Source organism: Hylaeus volcanicus, chromosome 2, assembly GCF_026283585.1.
Source record: "Hylaeus volcanicus isolate JK05 chromosome 2, UHH_iyHylVolc1.0_haploid, whole genome shotgun sequence".
Lineage (NCBI taxonomy): Eukaryota > Metazoa > Arthropoda > Insecta > Hymenoptera > Colletidae > Hylaeus > Hylaeus volcanicus.
Genome location: NC_071977.1, coordinates 25,552,268 through 25,569,207, shown reverse-complemented (window position 1 = coordinate 25,569,207; position 16,940 = coordinate 25,552,268). Strand labels below are relative to the sequence as shown.

At 48.2% G+C, this 16,940-nt stretch overlaps 1 protein-coding gene across 1 annotated transcript in view; it reads left to right on the top strand.

The window, feature by feature from the left end:
- LOC128885235 (ankyrin repeat domain-containing protein SOWAHB) overlaps nt 1–16,141 on the top strand; it is an 81,473-nt gene extending 65,332 nt beyond the window's left edge. Inside the window, exon 7 of the mRNA XM_054139173.1 lies at nt 15,326–16,141. Coding sequence (XP_053995148.1) covers nt 15,326–15,484 — 159 coding nt within the window. The 3' untranslated portion in view covers nt 15,485–16,141. The remainder of the gene's footprint in view (nt 1–15,325) is intronic.
- Nucleotides 16,142–16,940: the final 799 nt, after the last annotated feature.

Below are 16,940 nucleotides of genomic sequence, written 5' to 3'. Positions count from 1 at the left end.
GTTGCGTCCTTCTTGACACGAGGTAGACGTGGCCGGGCGGCGAACAGCGGGTAGGTCGTCACATTCGTGGTCTTCCATACGGTAGCCTGCACCTACCGATACACGCTTCCACGCACACGTGTGCTCGGAGAAGAGCGTAAGGCCTATAGATAATAATTCCCGGCCGTATTACGGCGTGGGGCGCAACGTCGCGTCGTTGGTTCCACCGGACAACGCCACGTGATGGTAATGGCCGCGATAATTATTTAGATAGCGGAGGATATATGCTTCCTAGCGCAGCATGGGACCCGGCCGCGTCGTTTCCATGGTGCCCCCGTCGCTGGAACCGGGGACGCGGTCGCCCGTACCAACGGAACCCACTCCAAACGTAGACCCTCCTCCGCGTGTTTCGCAGCGAAGCCTCGGCCTCGTTGTTCTGCGACGGTGATGGGAATACCGACGCCTTCCGACCGAGATTCGTCCAATCCAACCTTGCTCGATCATCGAAGATGGTTCTCTATAGTTTCGACTGATATGGGGGTCGTTAAACGGTTTTTCTCGTAGCTATGAGCTCGGAAAAGATACACATGACAGTGCTACAGACTCGGGTAATCGAAACTTCTTTCAAGCCTAACTCGGGTGCTCTGGAGGTCCTCCATCAGGTGCTCAAACTGATCAAAATATTCTCGATATTGTAATATCGCATCCCCCATACCCAAGAATACGGAGTCAAACAAGAACAAGAATCGTAGGGTGCAGGATTGGTCATGTAGCAAAAGCGGTTGACTGTGGACCCGAAGATCGTGGGTTTGAATCTCCGTGCCTTATTTTTAGTAGAGACTGCTACAATGTCCTAGACGGTCCAAACGTCATTGGCATTCAAAACTCTCCAGTTATACCGAAAGTTCCATACGCTTCAAGTGTTCTCCTTCCTCTAGGTGTACCGGATGTTTCAAGTCTTCTAGATACTTTAGGCATCCAAATGCTCCAAGTGTTCTCGGTTTTTGACATATTTCGACTATTTTAAACGCGCCGAAGGCACCTGGCCTCGTCCGATAGCCGAAGTTAGATGCGTGTCACACGGCTAGCACTTACGTGGATGACCATCTGTGCCATCTTCGTGTCCTCCGGCAATAATCGACGTTTTAGAACCCTCTTAAAACTGGTGGTTCCAGCTGAACACTCGTCCAAGTCGATACTAGGGAGATCACAAAGGAAGATCGTTCGTCTTGCGCCCGCATAACGTTTGTGTCCTCTTCGAGGAGAATACGGCAGTGTAAGAATCGCCAGCTGCTTCGATAAAAGCACTTTTAACCCTCCGCAGTTGTAGGTGGCAATATTTAAAACCTACCACGACCGGTGAAATGACCGTTTTCAAACTGTAGTATCCAAAACCAATTTTGCATTTAATTGGAAAAAGTGTCTTTCAGATTAGTCATTTGTACCATCTCGGTAGAAATAGTTACAAATGAATGTCGGTAGGTTTAGTGTTAAATAGAGATATACGTGGAACGTTATGTTTCTTTTCTTCCAAAATCTGCAACAATACCAATCGCGCTAATATTCTGGAACAAATTGTTAGCATGCGAACGCATTGTTCCCGGGGCAAGTTTTCCTTCGGCAAGGTTAATTCGCGCTTGTTCGCCAGAAGATACCAGGCGTTGTAACCTGTTCATCGGAGCATTGACTGCGTACCACGCGCAGGAATAGACTAATCATATGTATCTGCGTTATGATTGGTACATAATCGCGTAATGTATCGTGCGTGGCGCGCAGGTAGGCGAGCTAGTGAATTTCACGGAGCCCTGTTTACGAATTATGTTAAACAGCCTTCAAGAATTAACACCGACGACGATAGAGATCTGCCCCGATGCGGTAACCGATCCCCCCGGCGATTAACTTCGTTTAGACGATTTGCTTTTAATAGCGTTTGCATAATTAAACGTGCGAGCCACAATATTCCGACTATTTGGTGGAACGAATTTTATCAATTTTCCCGATCGGCTATAGATAACCAGTTAATGTGCCTTTAGGCCGAATTGAATGGGGAAAGAGCTTATTCGTGGTCATTCCTAAGCGGCTCCATCGGTTCATCTAGATGAAACAAACAAAAATATAAAAAACACATCGCGATCGCCCGATTCAGACGACTTCTGACATCGAATACTTCATCGTTTCTCCTCTGGCGACTTCGCGACAGACTTTGGGGCGAATCTACCCCGGTTCGGCGTATGCATCGCGGCATTACTTCCACGCAGCGTACCTCAGCCCGTGGATCCTGGCCGAGAGAGTCCCTCGATTTTCGCATAAATCAGCCCTGTCCCCCGAACTTCCCCCCTATCTCTCTCCGTCTCGTTCTCCTAAGCGAACAGAGCGATATCCCTTCCTCTTTTCCTTATGTTCCACCCACGGACGGCGAAGGGAGAAAGAAGGAGACGGCGAAACGAAGCAGCGGAGGAGCGCTATTTTATTGCCGGCTTAATAAATGGAGGCTCCTTTATTTGCTCGAGCCAGCATCCGCTCGCAGTTTGCCAACCTGTTTGCTAACAACAAATTAATCGGGTGACGTATCCCGGAGAGCCCGTACATATAAGCGTACATACATACACGTATACATATCCATATATATTTATACGTATACACGCGAGAGTTCTTACGTCTCTCCGTCTCTCTTCGTCGTCGTGGTTTAGCCTCTGGTCCTTATCCTCCGCTGGCCGACTCCTTCGAGGACGAAGACGACAGCCAGGAGTACGGAGCTCGACAGCGGCCGTTCTTTCACCCCTTCGAGCGACCTGCAACCTGCTGCTCACTTCATCGTTTCTCCTTCTGCTCCCACCTTCGTCTCTCCTCGAAGGTTCGTAGCCCAGGTATGCGTTACCCGCGGTGCTACGGCCCGATACGTACTTACGCATTGGCCAATCTGTAATTCATAACGCGAACGCTCGCGGTTTTTGCCCGACCCCGCGCTGGGAGACCGCCGGAAAGAAGTCAAAGCCGGCTGGAAGAGGCGAGGGACGTCCCGAGCGTCACGTCCCGTCCCGTGGGAATAAAACCTGACCTGGTCAACGTCCCGACTTCTGGCAAAACACCTCGGGGACGGTTCATCCCCGACGTCCTCGATGAAAAGGATATCATTTGGGGACCTGTCGATGACAGACACCCCGACACCTCGTGATCTCCTAGATGCGCCTAGTTTTCGGTGAACCATGATTGACCTAACACCTCGCAGGAATACCTCTGAACTACCTCTATTCGAACTCATTAGGCACAATTAAACCTTTAGCGCGTTATAGCGTTCGTTGACGAAGGCGACCGTTAACATAGACGATTAGACTCAGGAATGTCTGCTGTTTGGTTTCACTCTGTGCAAATGGCTTCCTCGAGTTTATACGTACACTGCATACTTTTCACTCGGTTATCCCTGATGGGAAGGTGCGAAGCCCTAAAAGCACTCTTCACTTTTAGGACAGCCTCATAGATGAATGCGAATAGAATGATCAATCTCTGAATAAAGTAGTCTGTCCTGTATACTCTTTTGGACCAATATGTTTCGTGTCACTATTACTTTTTATCGCTATTCGATATTAATTCTAAACGTTTACGACGTTCCAAAGCAAATTTTACTATCTTCATTTTCTGTACGTTGGCGGTTGATGAAACCATCGGCTTAACGACCCGGCTGGCAAATTGCTTCGACTACAAATTGACGATACCTGCAGCTTATCAGAATTCCTGTCTAGTTGCACCCGCGTAAAAAACGTGGCTCGTTTAACCGAGCTCGTTATCTTGTAACAAAGTGCACCGAAGATCTTTCGATGCCCGTGGAGAAACAATAAACAATCGAGACGTCTCGTTAAATCGACCCGCAGATTTTCGAAAAAAATATCCGTCGCGAGACTTCGCAAACAGGTTTCAGATTCAACGTCCACGTTTTCAATGATGGAAGACTATGGAAAGTATCTTTCGACTTTTTCCATCAATCTGTATTTTCCATAGTTTCATTTTATCAGAATTCCTCGGTTAATCGCTCTTCTTTAACACGTTGACTGCCAGATAATATTCTTGAAAATTTCTGTCGTGATTAAATTTTGTTTGCAATCTATGAGAAACTACATAATCAAACATTTATTGAGACATTCCGTCAAAATGACAACAAATTTTCTAAAAATATATGAGTCGTGTGTTCCAGCATCGTCGCTGGAACAGGTTCCAGATTTAAAGTCTGTCCGATTTCCAACGACGGAAGACGGCAGGGAGTGTCTTTCGGCGTCGACATCCGGGGATTATATCAGCTGCGACGGACAGCTCGCCTAACAAATGATTCCTCTAATTCTCTTTTCGTCGACCATTCGTATAATGGTCGTTATCGTCCCCGACCCACCGGGTAGCGCTGATACTTCGGGATTACCATATTTACGACGAGTCGTTCTCGGACAGGATTCGCGCGAGGTCTTTGTCTCCCGTTCTGGATGCGGGAAGTTGTCTCACCTTCCTCCTGTACATTTCCTTCCACGAAAACTTACGATTCCTCCGCTGGAATCGCCTCCTATTTTTCCTACGCGGAAACCAAAGTTTTCACGCATCTTCTCCTGCTTTTCAACGGATTTTCATGTCTTCGATCGAAACCAGCGACTAGGTGACCGGGTTCGTTGAATTCTCCCAGGTCTCGATCCCTCGATCCTCGATTCTGGGCCCGAGTCGCACGGGAAGAAGCCGACTGGCAAATAGCGACAGCTTACCGACGTTTCGATACATTTCTATCGGGAGCAATAAAGTCCCGGTGGTTTTTGCCCGTTTGGAAACTCGTTACACGCTCGACTCGTCTCGATGGATACGCTCTATCGATGTGTCGGCCCGGTGGATCGGTTCGATGCAACTTTTTCTCGCGCCCCGGCGGTTTTTTCGCCCCGTGGCCGTCAGGTTCCGAACGCTGTGCATCGAGCCGCTCCGACGACGACGGCGGGCCCGAGGACTGGACGCCAACGGGGCAGAGATACTTTTCTTCTTGGCTGCACGAGCCGCGTGGTTACTCGAGAGAGCAACGACGCTCGGGGGACCTGGCATTCCAACCCGAGATGCCGGTGCCGTGCTTACGTAAGAAAATCTCGGCAAAAGACGTTGCAAGAAAAGGGTTCGCGACTCCGGGCCGCCTCTTTCTCCTCCATTTTCGTTTCGCGACTAGCTATCCTCTCTCAGGATCGCTGCACCTGCTCGCAGCGAAATCTCCGCGATGGAGAGAACACGGAGTGTCGAATGGAGGAAAAGCAGCTGAGATTTCATTTTGTAATTCGGTTCGGTAGCTTTGGCAGGACAGGACTATAGGAACACTAGTAGGCAGTACTTGGGATGCAGCTGTCGCTTTTGAATTTTCGCTCTGCATTTGGTCCTAGAGGCTTGGATCGAAGATAAACACGTATCGAGTAGGTAGCTTCTCGAGGAAGCCTAGAATCACCGATTGGAAGACAACAGCTTCTAAGAGGACACATACACCTGAGCAACCTGGACCTGGACACCTCTACCAGACGAAGATTCAACGCACCCTTTGTCAGGAAGTTCTCATGGCGAGTAACCCCCAGCAAGTCGAATAATGGCATCGTTCGTTCCGAAACTGACGACTACTTGCAGAGACCAGAGACACTTTTCTTCCTGGTTGCACGAAGTTGCCGAGTTGCTCGAGGGAGCAACAATACACGGGATACGGCATTCCAGCTCAAGATGCTACTACCGTGCTTACGTAAGAAAAGTCCGGCAAAAGACGCTACAAGAAAAGGGTTCGCGACCGTGGGCTGCTTCTTTCTCCGCGCGAGCGACTCTCCTCTCTCGGAAGAGCTGCACCTGCTCCAAGTGAAATCCCCGTGCTAGAGGAGACACGGAGAGCCAAAGGGAGAAGACGGAGAGAGACTGATGCCGGCAGGCGTTCGTCGTCGTGGCCGTCGGCGTCGTCAGGAGTCGTCGCCACCGGCAGCGTCGTCGTTGTCGTCGGACCACTCGTTCTACTCGGGCCTAGCGGTCCGGTAGCTGCTCTCTCCGGGTCTCCGTACCGGTCATGCGTCGCAACTATAATTTGAAATAATTTATAAATCCTATTCAATTCAAATTAAGGCTCCACTCTGTCGGATGAATAAAAGATGCGCCCGTACCCGCGTTCGTTGGTTCGGCTCGCTCGCTCGGTCGCTCTCGTACTCACGCGCGGCCCAGACCGCGCAATAATGCGCGCGCGTGTGCGCCAGGGCAAATGGTGGCCCATTATGCTTCCTCCCGGTGAGTTACGCCAGGGGCGGATTGCCGCGAATTCCTCGACGGGATTATGAACAGAATTTGCGAAATTGGGCCGCGTCCTGTCGCAATTTTTCACTTTGCAGTGTCACCACAGGGTTGTGGGACTCGATGGTGTCACAGGTTGAATGTGCACGTGTGAGAGAATCTGGACTGCAGAAGAAATCGAAGGACCTGGAGGAAAACCGTCTTTCTGCCGAAGAAATTTGCACAGAGGGAATCGTGGACGATATAGTGTTCTGGAAAATCATCGATCGTGGCCACTGACCCGTTTTCGGCGTATATTGAAAATCGCGGAGGATCCACGAATGGCAGACGAGCTGGTCAGACACTGCCCCCTCTCTGAATATACTTCGATCTCTGGCGTGGTGTTCATATTTTATTGCGAAAAATCCGACGGATGGTGTGTGCCTCCTACCGCCCTTCCCACTTTTCGTGTTATCCACCAGGCTGGACGATGCAAAGGGGGTGGGAGCCGCACGGGGCATTATAAAGCATTACAACGAGTGCTGTTAACGTCCGTGTCCAATCCGCGTGCCGCTCGAAAATAAAATACAAAATAGCGCGACAGCGCTTTGTAAAGCTTTCTGTCAAATCCATCGGTCGTCGGGGTTCTGCCTCTTTTCCTCTCTTTCCACTCGAGCCGCGATTCCATCCCCACACCTCCGGGCACCCCTCGCGGCTCGAATAAATCCATCACTCTCGTACCTTTTCATTTTACTTTTTTTTTCCAAGCCACCCTTCACTACAGTTTCGCACTGTCAGCTGTAAAAGGGTCACGATGTCCCCTCGATCTCACCAGATTCTATTCCATAGTTTCGCGCGTCGAGTATCGTACTCGCGATTGGAAACGACGGGATCGTAGGGGAGTCGAAGGATATACTTTTTTTAAAGGCGCTCCTCTCTTTTATTATTATTAATTTTAACTTTGAATTTTGCATATCTGTTACTTTGTCAACCACGTTATCCGTACACGGACATGACACTCCGTTAGCTAAAAACAATTTATTTTCATAGCTAGATGTTAAAGAAAGTAAATCTAGATAGTATTTCTGAATTTCTATAAAGCTTACGACAAGAAATACCATCGCAAGTTTTGAGCTCTGTAGTTACCAATCGAGAACAAAACTTCTTGCATCGTCCAAGAAATAAAATTAAGTACAAGATCCACCGCGGCGGGATCTCCGTGGAAAGCGCCGTGAAACGAAATCAATTTGCTCGTATATCCACTATAGGCGCTTCGCGGAGATTGCGTTTTCACCTCGGGACACGAGAAACGTCGGCGACTTTCGATTCATCTTCCTATTTTCGCTCGCCGCCTCTTCTACGCTCCAACCTGGCTCTCCGCGCGCTGGTATTCGTCTCTTTTACCCGAGGCTCTCCAACACGCGCGCAGTCGACGCGAGTTTCTTCCCTTCCACGTTTCGCGAGTGCGACCGATTCGAATTGCAAATCAAATAGAACGTGCCCTGCTCGCCGAGGATGTTCGGTCCCGCTGCTCGATTCTCCTTATCTCCAATTTTCCGCAGTGGAAAGAGATGAAACGCGGATATCGCGCGCAAATTAGGACTTGGGTCTCCCCGTGGACGATGTTGAATTTTCAAATTATCGATTTCAACCCTACCTGGAGGCTATAAGACAGTCACTTCCGCCATTATCTTCAGCGATACATATACCAAAATTGAAACTGTACAGGGAAGATTATAACCTCTGTGTCTATCGACACCCTTCACTCACCCCTTAACGATTCCAAAATTAATTACTAAAGACATCCCGACGTCCCCTGCGAGAGTTTCGCCTAATTCTCCGACAAGTTTCTCCATCCAAGAATCAGCTTTTGCCAAAATCTTCGATGGGCAACCGCAGGATCAACCGCGTCCGTGGATCTCCAGGGGGGGATGAAGCGACGAGCGCGTCGCTCACAGCCAATCGAGAGTTTATCGGGCTGTAGCGCGCGCGCCTCGGGATATTCGCTGCTCAATTTCGTTTCTCCTCCACACGCACCCCTCCCCCCGTTTAATCATGGTCCTGGGCCCTGTTCGGGGGTGGCTCGTGTGCGCTGCGAGGGCTACGCGGGCGTCACGGGTCGAACGGAGACGGGACGAGCGTCGAAGGACGGAGAGGGGTTGGTGATAGCAGAGGAGGGGTTGCTGGGGCGGCGGCAATACCCCCGCTCGGGCCGTCATTTGTCAGGGGCTGTCGCGGCACGAGCGTGTTTCTGTTCCAGCGGCGCAGATAGCGGCCCATCCATAGGCCGTTCATCTTTATTCCTTTATATATAGAGTTCCTATCCCCTCCTTCCCCCGCGGCTCGTTCCCCTCCAAAACGCTCTACACGACTCCCTCGAACTCATTTAATTACAACAAACAATTTATTAGGTCCATCCCGGGATCCGCCCACGGGCAGAAACAGAATTGGCGAGGGGGTGGGTGGTGGGATCGGGAGGATTGAAAATTGGAGAGGGAGGGTTTGGGCGAGCAGAGAGCGTGCACACGTTCGCTCGTTCGGCGAAACTGAAATTATTCCGCCGGGGGTGGCCGGTCACCCGATTGTATCCGCACAAAGGAACGTGTTTTTGGTTCGTTCTCGATGAAACGTGTCGGTTCCGCTCGGCTCGCTTCGATCTACCCGTGTTCGCGGACCCCCTTCGTCGATGAACCCGGACCAGAGGAATATGACCGCGTCCAATTGATCCCTGACCAGCAGAGAGGCCGCGGAAACGAGTTACCGATTTGGCGGGAATATTTAATGGGGGTCGTTGCATCGGATCTTCAAACCATTTTTAATATGGTAGCGTATGTCTGCAGTGGTTTTACCAAAGGGGGCCGTAGGTTCATTTAAAAACAAAATCTTAGAGCTCCTTTTGGAAGAACCTTTACGTTAACGATACGCGTAGGTTAAGAATGAAAATACCTATATGAACTTTGAACTTTGCTCCAATCCACTAGTCATATTTGCTGCTACGACACAATTCCCAATTTATGCTTTTGTTGGTAAATTATTCAGAGTACAGTGTGATTGAGAATTCACGGATCTGGACAACTAAAATAGAATACTTTTGTCCCACTTAAATGCCTCGTTATATTAACGTATCATTTCCTCGCGACGTTTGTACACATCTTCCAGAAACTCCTAATTTTCTGGTTATGTCATCCTCGGGGCGAATGATCCGTTCGAGAACAAGGATCGTTGAACCAGAGAATAGAGTTGGCGCGAAGGTATCGGGAATCGCGTGTGCATTCGCCAGTCTACACACGGAGAGGAAAATATTTCAGCGGTTGCGGGGCGACATTTAACTCGTACAAGAACTATGGAGGACATAACTCGGTAAAGAGGCGAAGAAAACACTACCCGATTGCCGGAGTTACAAGTCATACATTATTCTGGAAGTCGTTACCGTCGATCGGACATGTACGATAGGGCGCCGCTATTAAGAACGAAAGCGTGAGATTCGGATTTACCAATGATCCCTTTCTCCCTCTCTCTCTCTCCCCCCTCCCCCCCCCTCTCTCTCGTTATCCCAGCAATCAACGAATTGATTGCACCAGAAACCGAGGAAACTTTTCGTTTAGAAAGCTGTGCCGATAGAAATCGCGCCGCCATTATAACACGGGAGCTCCCGACGTAATTGAAGACGTAATTACAACTCGAGCCATTTTTTTTTTACCCACGAGAAGTCAAAATGCTCTTCTAATAAGGGACACGTAACGCATACGTTAGCGAGTGTAACGCAATTTTCCGTCTCGCAGTAGTCGTTCCATTCACGAGTTTTTCCGCGCCGGCAGTAATTACGCCTCTTGCGAAAAGCAATCCGCGAAACGAGGACCACGGACTCGGCGAAGTTCACACGGGTTACCTCGCTGCATCATACACGCGTGGGCGTAGAACTTCGCGTCGGCGACCTACGACCCAACCTGGACATCAACGCGCGAGGATCTCTGGATGTTTCGTCGGGGACTGATAAGACTCGTGGGGCTCGGTACGATCTCTCGTAGAAAGATTTTAAAACTCCCAACACGATTCTCTGTTTCTCTTGAACACATTTTTCAAATGGTTATTCGGTTCACACGAGAAAGGTGTAATTTTTACTTGAACGCTTTTTATCGAACATCAAATACTCGAGTTAAGTCTGATATTTTCTAGAGAGTATGCTACAATTTAATTCTTAATCATAATTCTTAATTCTTTATCATCGATAACCCAAGTAAATTGAATACGAAGACCCACATATTAATACACCTATCTTCAGACCACTAAAGTTTGCCACAATATTTCTACACGCTCTATGCACTACAAACAGTCGCTTGGCTGAAACGGTGGCCATGTTGCGCAGAAAAATGGAACCATTGTAGCACATCCCTTACCAGTGTCTCTCGGGTGATCCGAATGTTACGACAATAGCGCCATATCTAGCAAACATCTGTTCCGCGAGGAAATGCTCCGGTTGCAGTTTTCCAGTAGTCTAAAGTGCCTCCACCGGTGTAGCAAACGCCATACACGCGCCCTCGAGGGATCTCATGATCGCGCAGTCACTTGTTTCCCCGCGATTCGATCAATTACGCCGACACCATTGTAATTTGTAGCGTCTCTATCTGGGTTTGTCTGGAACCGGTTAACGAGGCTGAGCAATCGGAGAAGAAACGATCTCGTTGCCCCCAACCGAGCCGATTAATCGGCTCTTCGTCGAGAGTCGAGCGCTCTGGACCGCTGCGTCAATGGCGTATTATCCTGTAAATAAATGTATCTTCCACGTTCTGTTGGTTAAAATTTATCCAAATCGATGGATTGGTAGGAATGACCTTGTGCTTTAACCACCTCGCTCGCTAGATTTAACAGCCTTAGACTATTATTTATGGTGACACGTGGAAAGCATAGTGTAGAATGAAATTCCAAAAACTCGTGAAGATAGAACACACTGTTTTAGAGTGGTATAGTATTATACTTGTATATTATTAGGTATAGTAATTCTTTAGTGGAACTATTTTTTCTCGAGTTCTGCGAGGTCACAGTGCGCCACTGCACGCGTGCCGTTACCTTGGGAATATTTTCATCCAGCTCATTTCGGTCTTACGCTTCCATCCTCGTGGATCGCGAAATAAAGTAGCCTCGAACACACGATGTAATTAATTACAGCGATCTGATTGCACTCAATTAATCCCGCCGTCTTGCCGGCGGATCATTAATTAAGAGCAGACGAATGTCTCCGGGATGTAGACACTCGAGGATACGCTCATTTATTTGGAATAATTTACTTTGAATTACCGTACCCGGAGCCTGCTCCTTACGCTAGATCCTCGGGATAAATTGTCCTTTATCAACTCGCTGGCTCCTTATCGATGGATTACGTTACACTCGAGGTACCATATTTCTGCGACACTTCTAGACACGTCTCTTGACGATATTGGTGGATCATTAGGCGGACAGGTGAATCAAAGATTTCTCCAAGAATCTCTGCAATCTCCTATCCTCGTATCTCAGAATTCGAACTTGACAGACCTGCTCTTTTAATAACTCGTGCTTCGTTCCCACAAATATTCCGCGGGCGTAAATCTTCTAAAAAGGAGCTTCAGCACCGAAAATTGTTCGTTCCTCAGTCTCCAGAGAAATTTCCGTGGTCTAGCCGCCGCAGAAATGCAATTATCATTCGGCGCCGCACGGAGAGGAAGTTCTCCCCCGGACTGGAATTCCTCGCGACCACTCTCGTCCCGTTAAGTTTTTATTTATACGGCCTCGACGTGTTTCTCCTGCAACGCAACTCAGGTTTTCCCGTTCGTTACTCGAGTCCTCCCTCTTGAATCGAATTACCCTCTGTTCAGCGCGGAGAAAAAGAGGAGGCGTGCCCGTTCCTGGCCACTTGCTCGATTATTCCCACTTCCGGGAGCTTTTGTCTTATCGCCGTATTCACGAGGTATGTCTCAAACTCCTTCCATTATTTATTACCTTTCTAACGTATCTGCACGATGTTCCAAGGGGGTGGCGTTAAAAGACAGCTAGGAGAATAAACTTCACGTGACAGGATCTGTACATTCCGAGAAATGAGGAATTGATCGTTATTGAAAAATTCGTCGTTGATTTTCAGGGTGCCCTCAGGGGCTGTAGCATACGTGTACGCAGCTACAGTACGGGTTTAGCAATCCCGAAGTACCCGAGCTGCAGGGGGGCTAGAGGGTCGTCACAGATATGAAAATTAAGAGATAATGCAAAGAGTATTAAAACAATGCAGGAGTTATATAATACAAAGTAATGATAAGAAGAATGGGAATAATATTTAAGAAGAACTTTAATAAATAACGGAACGGATTTTCATGGTGTTATCCAAAAAGGGCCATTTACAAACATTGTCCTGTCTGCTGGCGCCTGAATGGAAGCTCCTCGGTTCTTGTCAGATTTCTCGGTTACCCACGTCGCACGCAACCTCTGCTCATGAGATCGAGCGGCTTAATAACATGATTCAAGGAGCGGCAGCGATCGGTGCATTAAGGTCAGCTGGGTCGAGGTGTATAAAGATAAAAGCCCAGCCACCGACCGATCGACGAATAAGTTCTCTCATGTCCAAGTATGTAACGCGCGCGAAAGATTCGACGCTCTTCGCGTCCAAGTTTAGGAGACTTATTTTACCTATAATCCTCCTGCTTTATAATGTGGCTACTTAACTCCTGTTTAATTAACGGGGCTGCCTACTCAATCTTTGAGACACGGTGAAAAGGCTATGTAACTTTGGATCGTGAGATCGTCGCGTGTCCTGGACGAAGTAACTCGCTAAACGCCCGTCCACCTTTCGAGATCCCTCTGATGAGTAAATCGAGCGTCGATCGAGGTGCTCGGCAACGGGTCACGGGGGTCAGGCCACGCAAAAATAATAATCAATCGAACGACTAGTAAGCGAGAGTCGGGCAATTACGCGGTGGCGGCGGTGCCTGTGCTGCGGTTTACCCGGGCCAGGAGGAACGAGGACAACCGAGGCCTCCTGCCGCCTTTAATTCACCTCCATCGCCCTCCTGGCAACCCTCTCTCCCCCTATCGTAACGCAACAACTCGGGACTCCCTCGCTTTATTATTAAAAGTTAAAATTCCGCTGGGAGCCGGGCCGAGATCTTGCGGCTAGCGGCTCCTTCGCCTCCAGACTTCTTTCGTCTTCTCTCCCCCTTGCGAGCGGCCTTCGTCTTTTATAAAGTCGTGCAAACGCTCGTTGCCGGCAATCTCCAGCATCCGGCTAGCATTTACGCGCCCGTTTTTTAAGTCTCCGACCGTTTTGACTGACGTCCCGCCGGCGGACTCGTGAACAGGCTTGGGAGAATTTGCGGAATGGATGTTGCTTGGGAAATTGTTAGGGGTTTCTTAAGTTCGCGATTGAATGATGTTAGGGAGTCCTTTATTTATAAGAATAATAAAAGTCGTCTCACCAGGTGTTCAAGAGATATAGGAGGAAAGGAGAAACAAAGAACACTACTGTTAAAAAGATATGAATGAGCCGTTCACTGCACAAATCGATTAACTCCACTTTTTGAAAAATCTTATTTAAGTGTCAAAGCACTTGGTATAGTCAAAACTTTTTATATTTATACCAATTTTCCTGAGTAAGAAAGATTAACAACCATTAAACAACAAATGGAGTTTCATGGAGTTAATCGATTTGTGCAATGAACGGCTCAAATATAAGAACGTGTGTTGACACAGAGGTGAACCTTTACCGAATTTAAACAGGAAACGCGTCCAATAACGTGCAACGAAAGAGTAATGATCGATAGGTGGCGTAAACCTCCGAAAACGTCGAAACTAGCGCGATGTACCTAAAACTGGTCCGACTAAAAAAAAGAAAAGAGCAACAAAATAGCTGGTCCAGTTGAGCGCACCGAGCAGCAATAAAATTGGCAGCTCTCGTCGATGGCGAGGATCTCGTATTCGCTCGAACAGCGATTTTTTCCCGTGGCGCGTACATCGTCGGCTGGCAAGCGGAATTGTCGAAAGGCGGTAAAACTGTCCGACGAAGAGCAAAAAGGATTGTGAGCCGCGCGAATTACGGCTACGCCGGGATGGCTGTTTACCCGTCGACTGATTGGAACGGAAATCTCCGCGGTGGATGGTTTTCCGCGACGGAATATTTAAACGGAACAGGAGTCGACCGAGTCCGGAAAACCGCAACTCGTTTCCTCGTCCGCTGTAATTCGGTGCCACTGGATACTAAATTTTGAGGGTTCATAAACAAACGAATCCAGGACCAATTTCAGTCTGTTCTAAACCGAGACTACAACCGTGAGAACTACATAGATTCGAACTAGATTCGAGAGTCCTCCATCGACGAGCGACATCGTGGCCTAATAATTAATTCGTCAGTGTACGATTTTTTTTTCTCCACGCGAGCCTCGTTCCCGAAGGGGTATACGTAGATTGTTCCGAGAACGCGACGGAATCGATCTCGAACAGGGCTTTTTGCACCGGGGCGGGGATCGTTCGATGGTTAACGACTCGACGACGCGATATAGCCGCCCTCTACGACGACGATCGCGAGTAATTCGAGCGATTCGCGCGATTACATATTATGCTAAACACGCGAAAATGGCTTTTTAAATGGAACATCTACATTTATGCGGTCCCCACTCCTCCTGTGCTCCCCTCGATCACGGGCCAGGGCTCGGGAACGCGTAAGCACCGTCGAATTAAACGCAATTTTCGTCCAAGCCGAGGTATGCATAACAAATTGTCGAAGGACTGAACGTCTTTATACTTTGAAACCGACCGTGGCCATTATAGACGTAGCACGGGGGCAAAAGCGGTGGCTCCGTCCCCGTCGACGATTACAATCCGATCATTATTCCTGCATAATGCCAGCACCCTCCCCCTTTTGGTGGTTCTCGTCTCCTCGTGTACTCACCTGCCTTAGAACTCGAGCGAATCCTAATCAGTCGCGTCTCGCGATAATAAGAGCGAAAATGGCCCGAACCACCCGTCCGCGAAATTGAAAATTAAACGTTTCGCGGCTCTGGCCCGAGAATTCTCCGATCCAGGAGCGTGGTTTAACTGGTATGCTTTTTTCTGTTCCATGTGCTGCCCGGGCATCCCGTCCCCCCAGGATCCGACGTCCGTGAGTATGGGTTATTACGTATCACGAAATGTTGCAAAGTATTGCCTGCAGGAGAAGAGGTATCAAGGTTGCACGGTTAGGTTGGATTCACACTATCCGCCAAGCGATCGTGCGAAGAGGTGTTCTTCAATAGATTTTCAAATCTGATTATCAATAAATTGATTACCAATGTATTGAATTGGATTCATTACTTAACCTTTTGAGTGCCAGAGGAAATTTTCGTACATATCCGAGAAATGCCAAACAATTTTAAGCAAAGATGCATGATTGTAAACAAAATGCTGCTTGGCCCTTTTTGCAAGTATATAAAGAAGCGATATATCGCTCCTTGGAATTCAAAGAATTAAATAGTCTACTACTCTAGATCTCCCTCTCACCATTTTTTAATTCATTTTTTTCCATCAATTAAACCTAGTCAACCTAACACCCGTTGAATAATATTTTGACGGATCTTTGATGGATGATTGCCCCATGGGTAGTGTGAATTCAGCTTTAGCGCGAACAGGTTTCGTTCTTGTCGCAAGGGCCACGTGAGTCCGATTTCGAGCCCGAAAAAAGTCTCGCGCGTATCGCGTTTCGCTCATTGCCACGCTGCACCGCGAATGCTCGTTCGATTGGTTATCCAAGAACGAAAAAGTGGAACGGACGTGCAACAGCTTCGAAATTCAACATTCCGCTATAGCGTCTTTATTGAATATCTAATAAAGTTTCGTTATTTTAATTAGTTGAATTAAGTTAAATTTCAGTTAAACTAAGACGAGAGGTTTTCTGGTTTCTGTTTCATATCTTCCGGACCGATCTCTCGGACGAACCCGCGCATCATCCATCTTTCACGGTACCGAACGGATCTCAGGGCGTAAGTAGCATTCAATTTCCTACAATCGTAATTGCACGCTCTCGGCGCTACTCCAGGTAGATAGCGCTCAAAACGCGCCATTAAGCATCGCTTTTTACCGATTCGAGCGTACACGATTCGGTTATGCAAACAGTGTACCAGCCCCGAAGACGAGGCTGACAAGCGAAAGATCACTTTGTTGTTGCTCGCCCGCGTCCCGAGAGGTTAAAGGGAGAGTACGGAGCGAGCGTTTACTTGCACGAGCCGATAATCATCGTCGAAACGCTCGGAGATATGCCTCCCCCGATGGCATCGCGTGAAGACGACTACTTATTGAATCCTCTGGCCGCGCGTAACTAGCCACGAAGCAGGAAACCGGCGCCGTACCAACGGACTAATTACTCGGTAATAACGATACTCGGGGGCGAGGGAGTGACTGACCGTCGGTTATAATTTATAGCGAAACTTCTTCGAAGGAAAAGTGGTTTTCCGCACGCGATCGATGTTGGGTCACTCCGTGACAAATCGATCACTCCTCGCAGACGATATCAGGGATTGGTTGAAATTGAAAGACGATACGGCGAGCGAATAATTAGAGCTGTGTTAGAGATATTGGAGGACTTTGAAGGGAATTTTAGTTTTATGAATTTTTACTTCTGAGCCTATGACTAACGACCTATAGTCAATAGCATACATACTCGCACCCTCTATGTCTATCGAAGAAGTTTGACTAAATTAAATAAGAGTATTGATATTACCAAATGAATG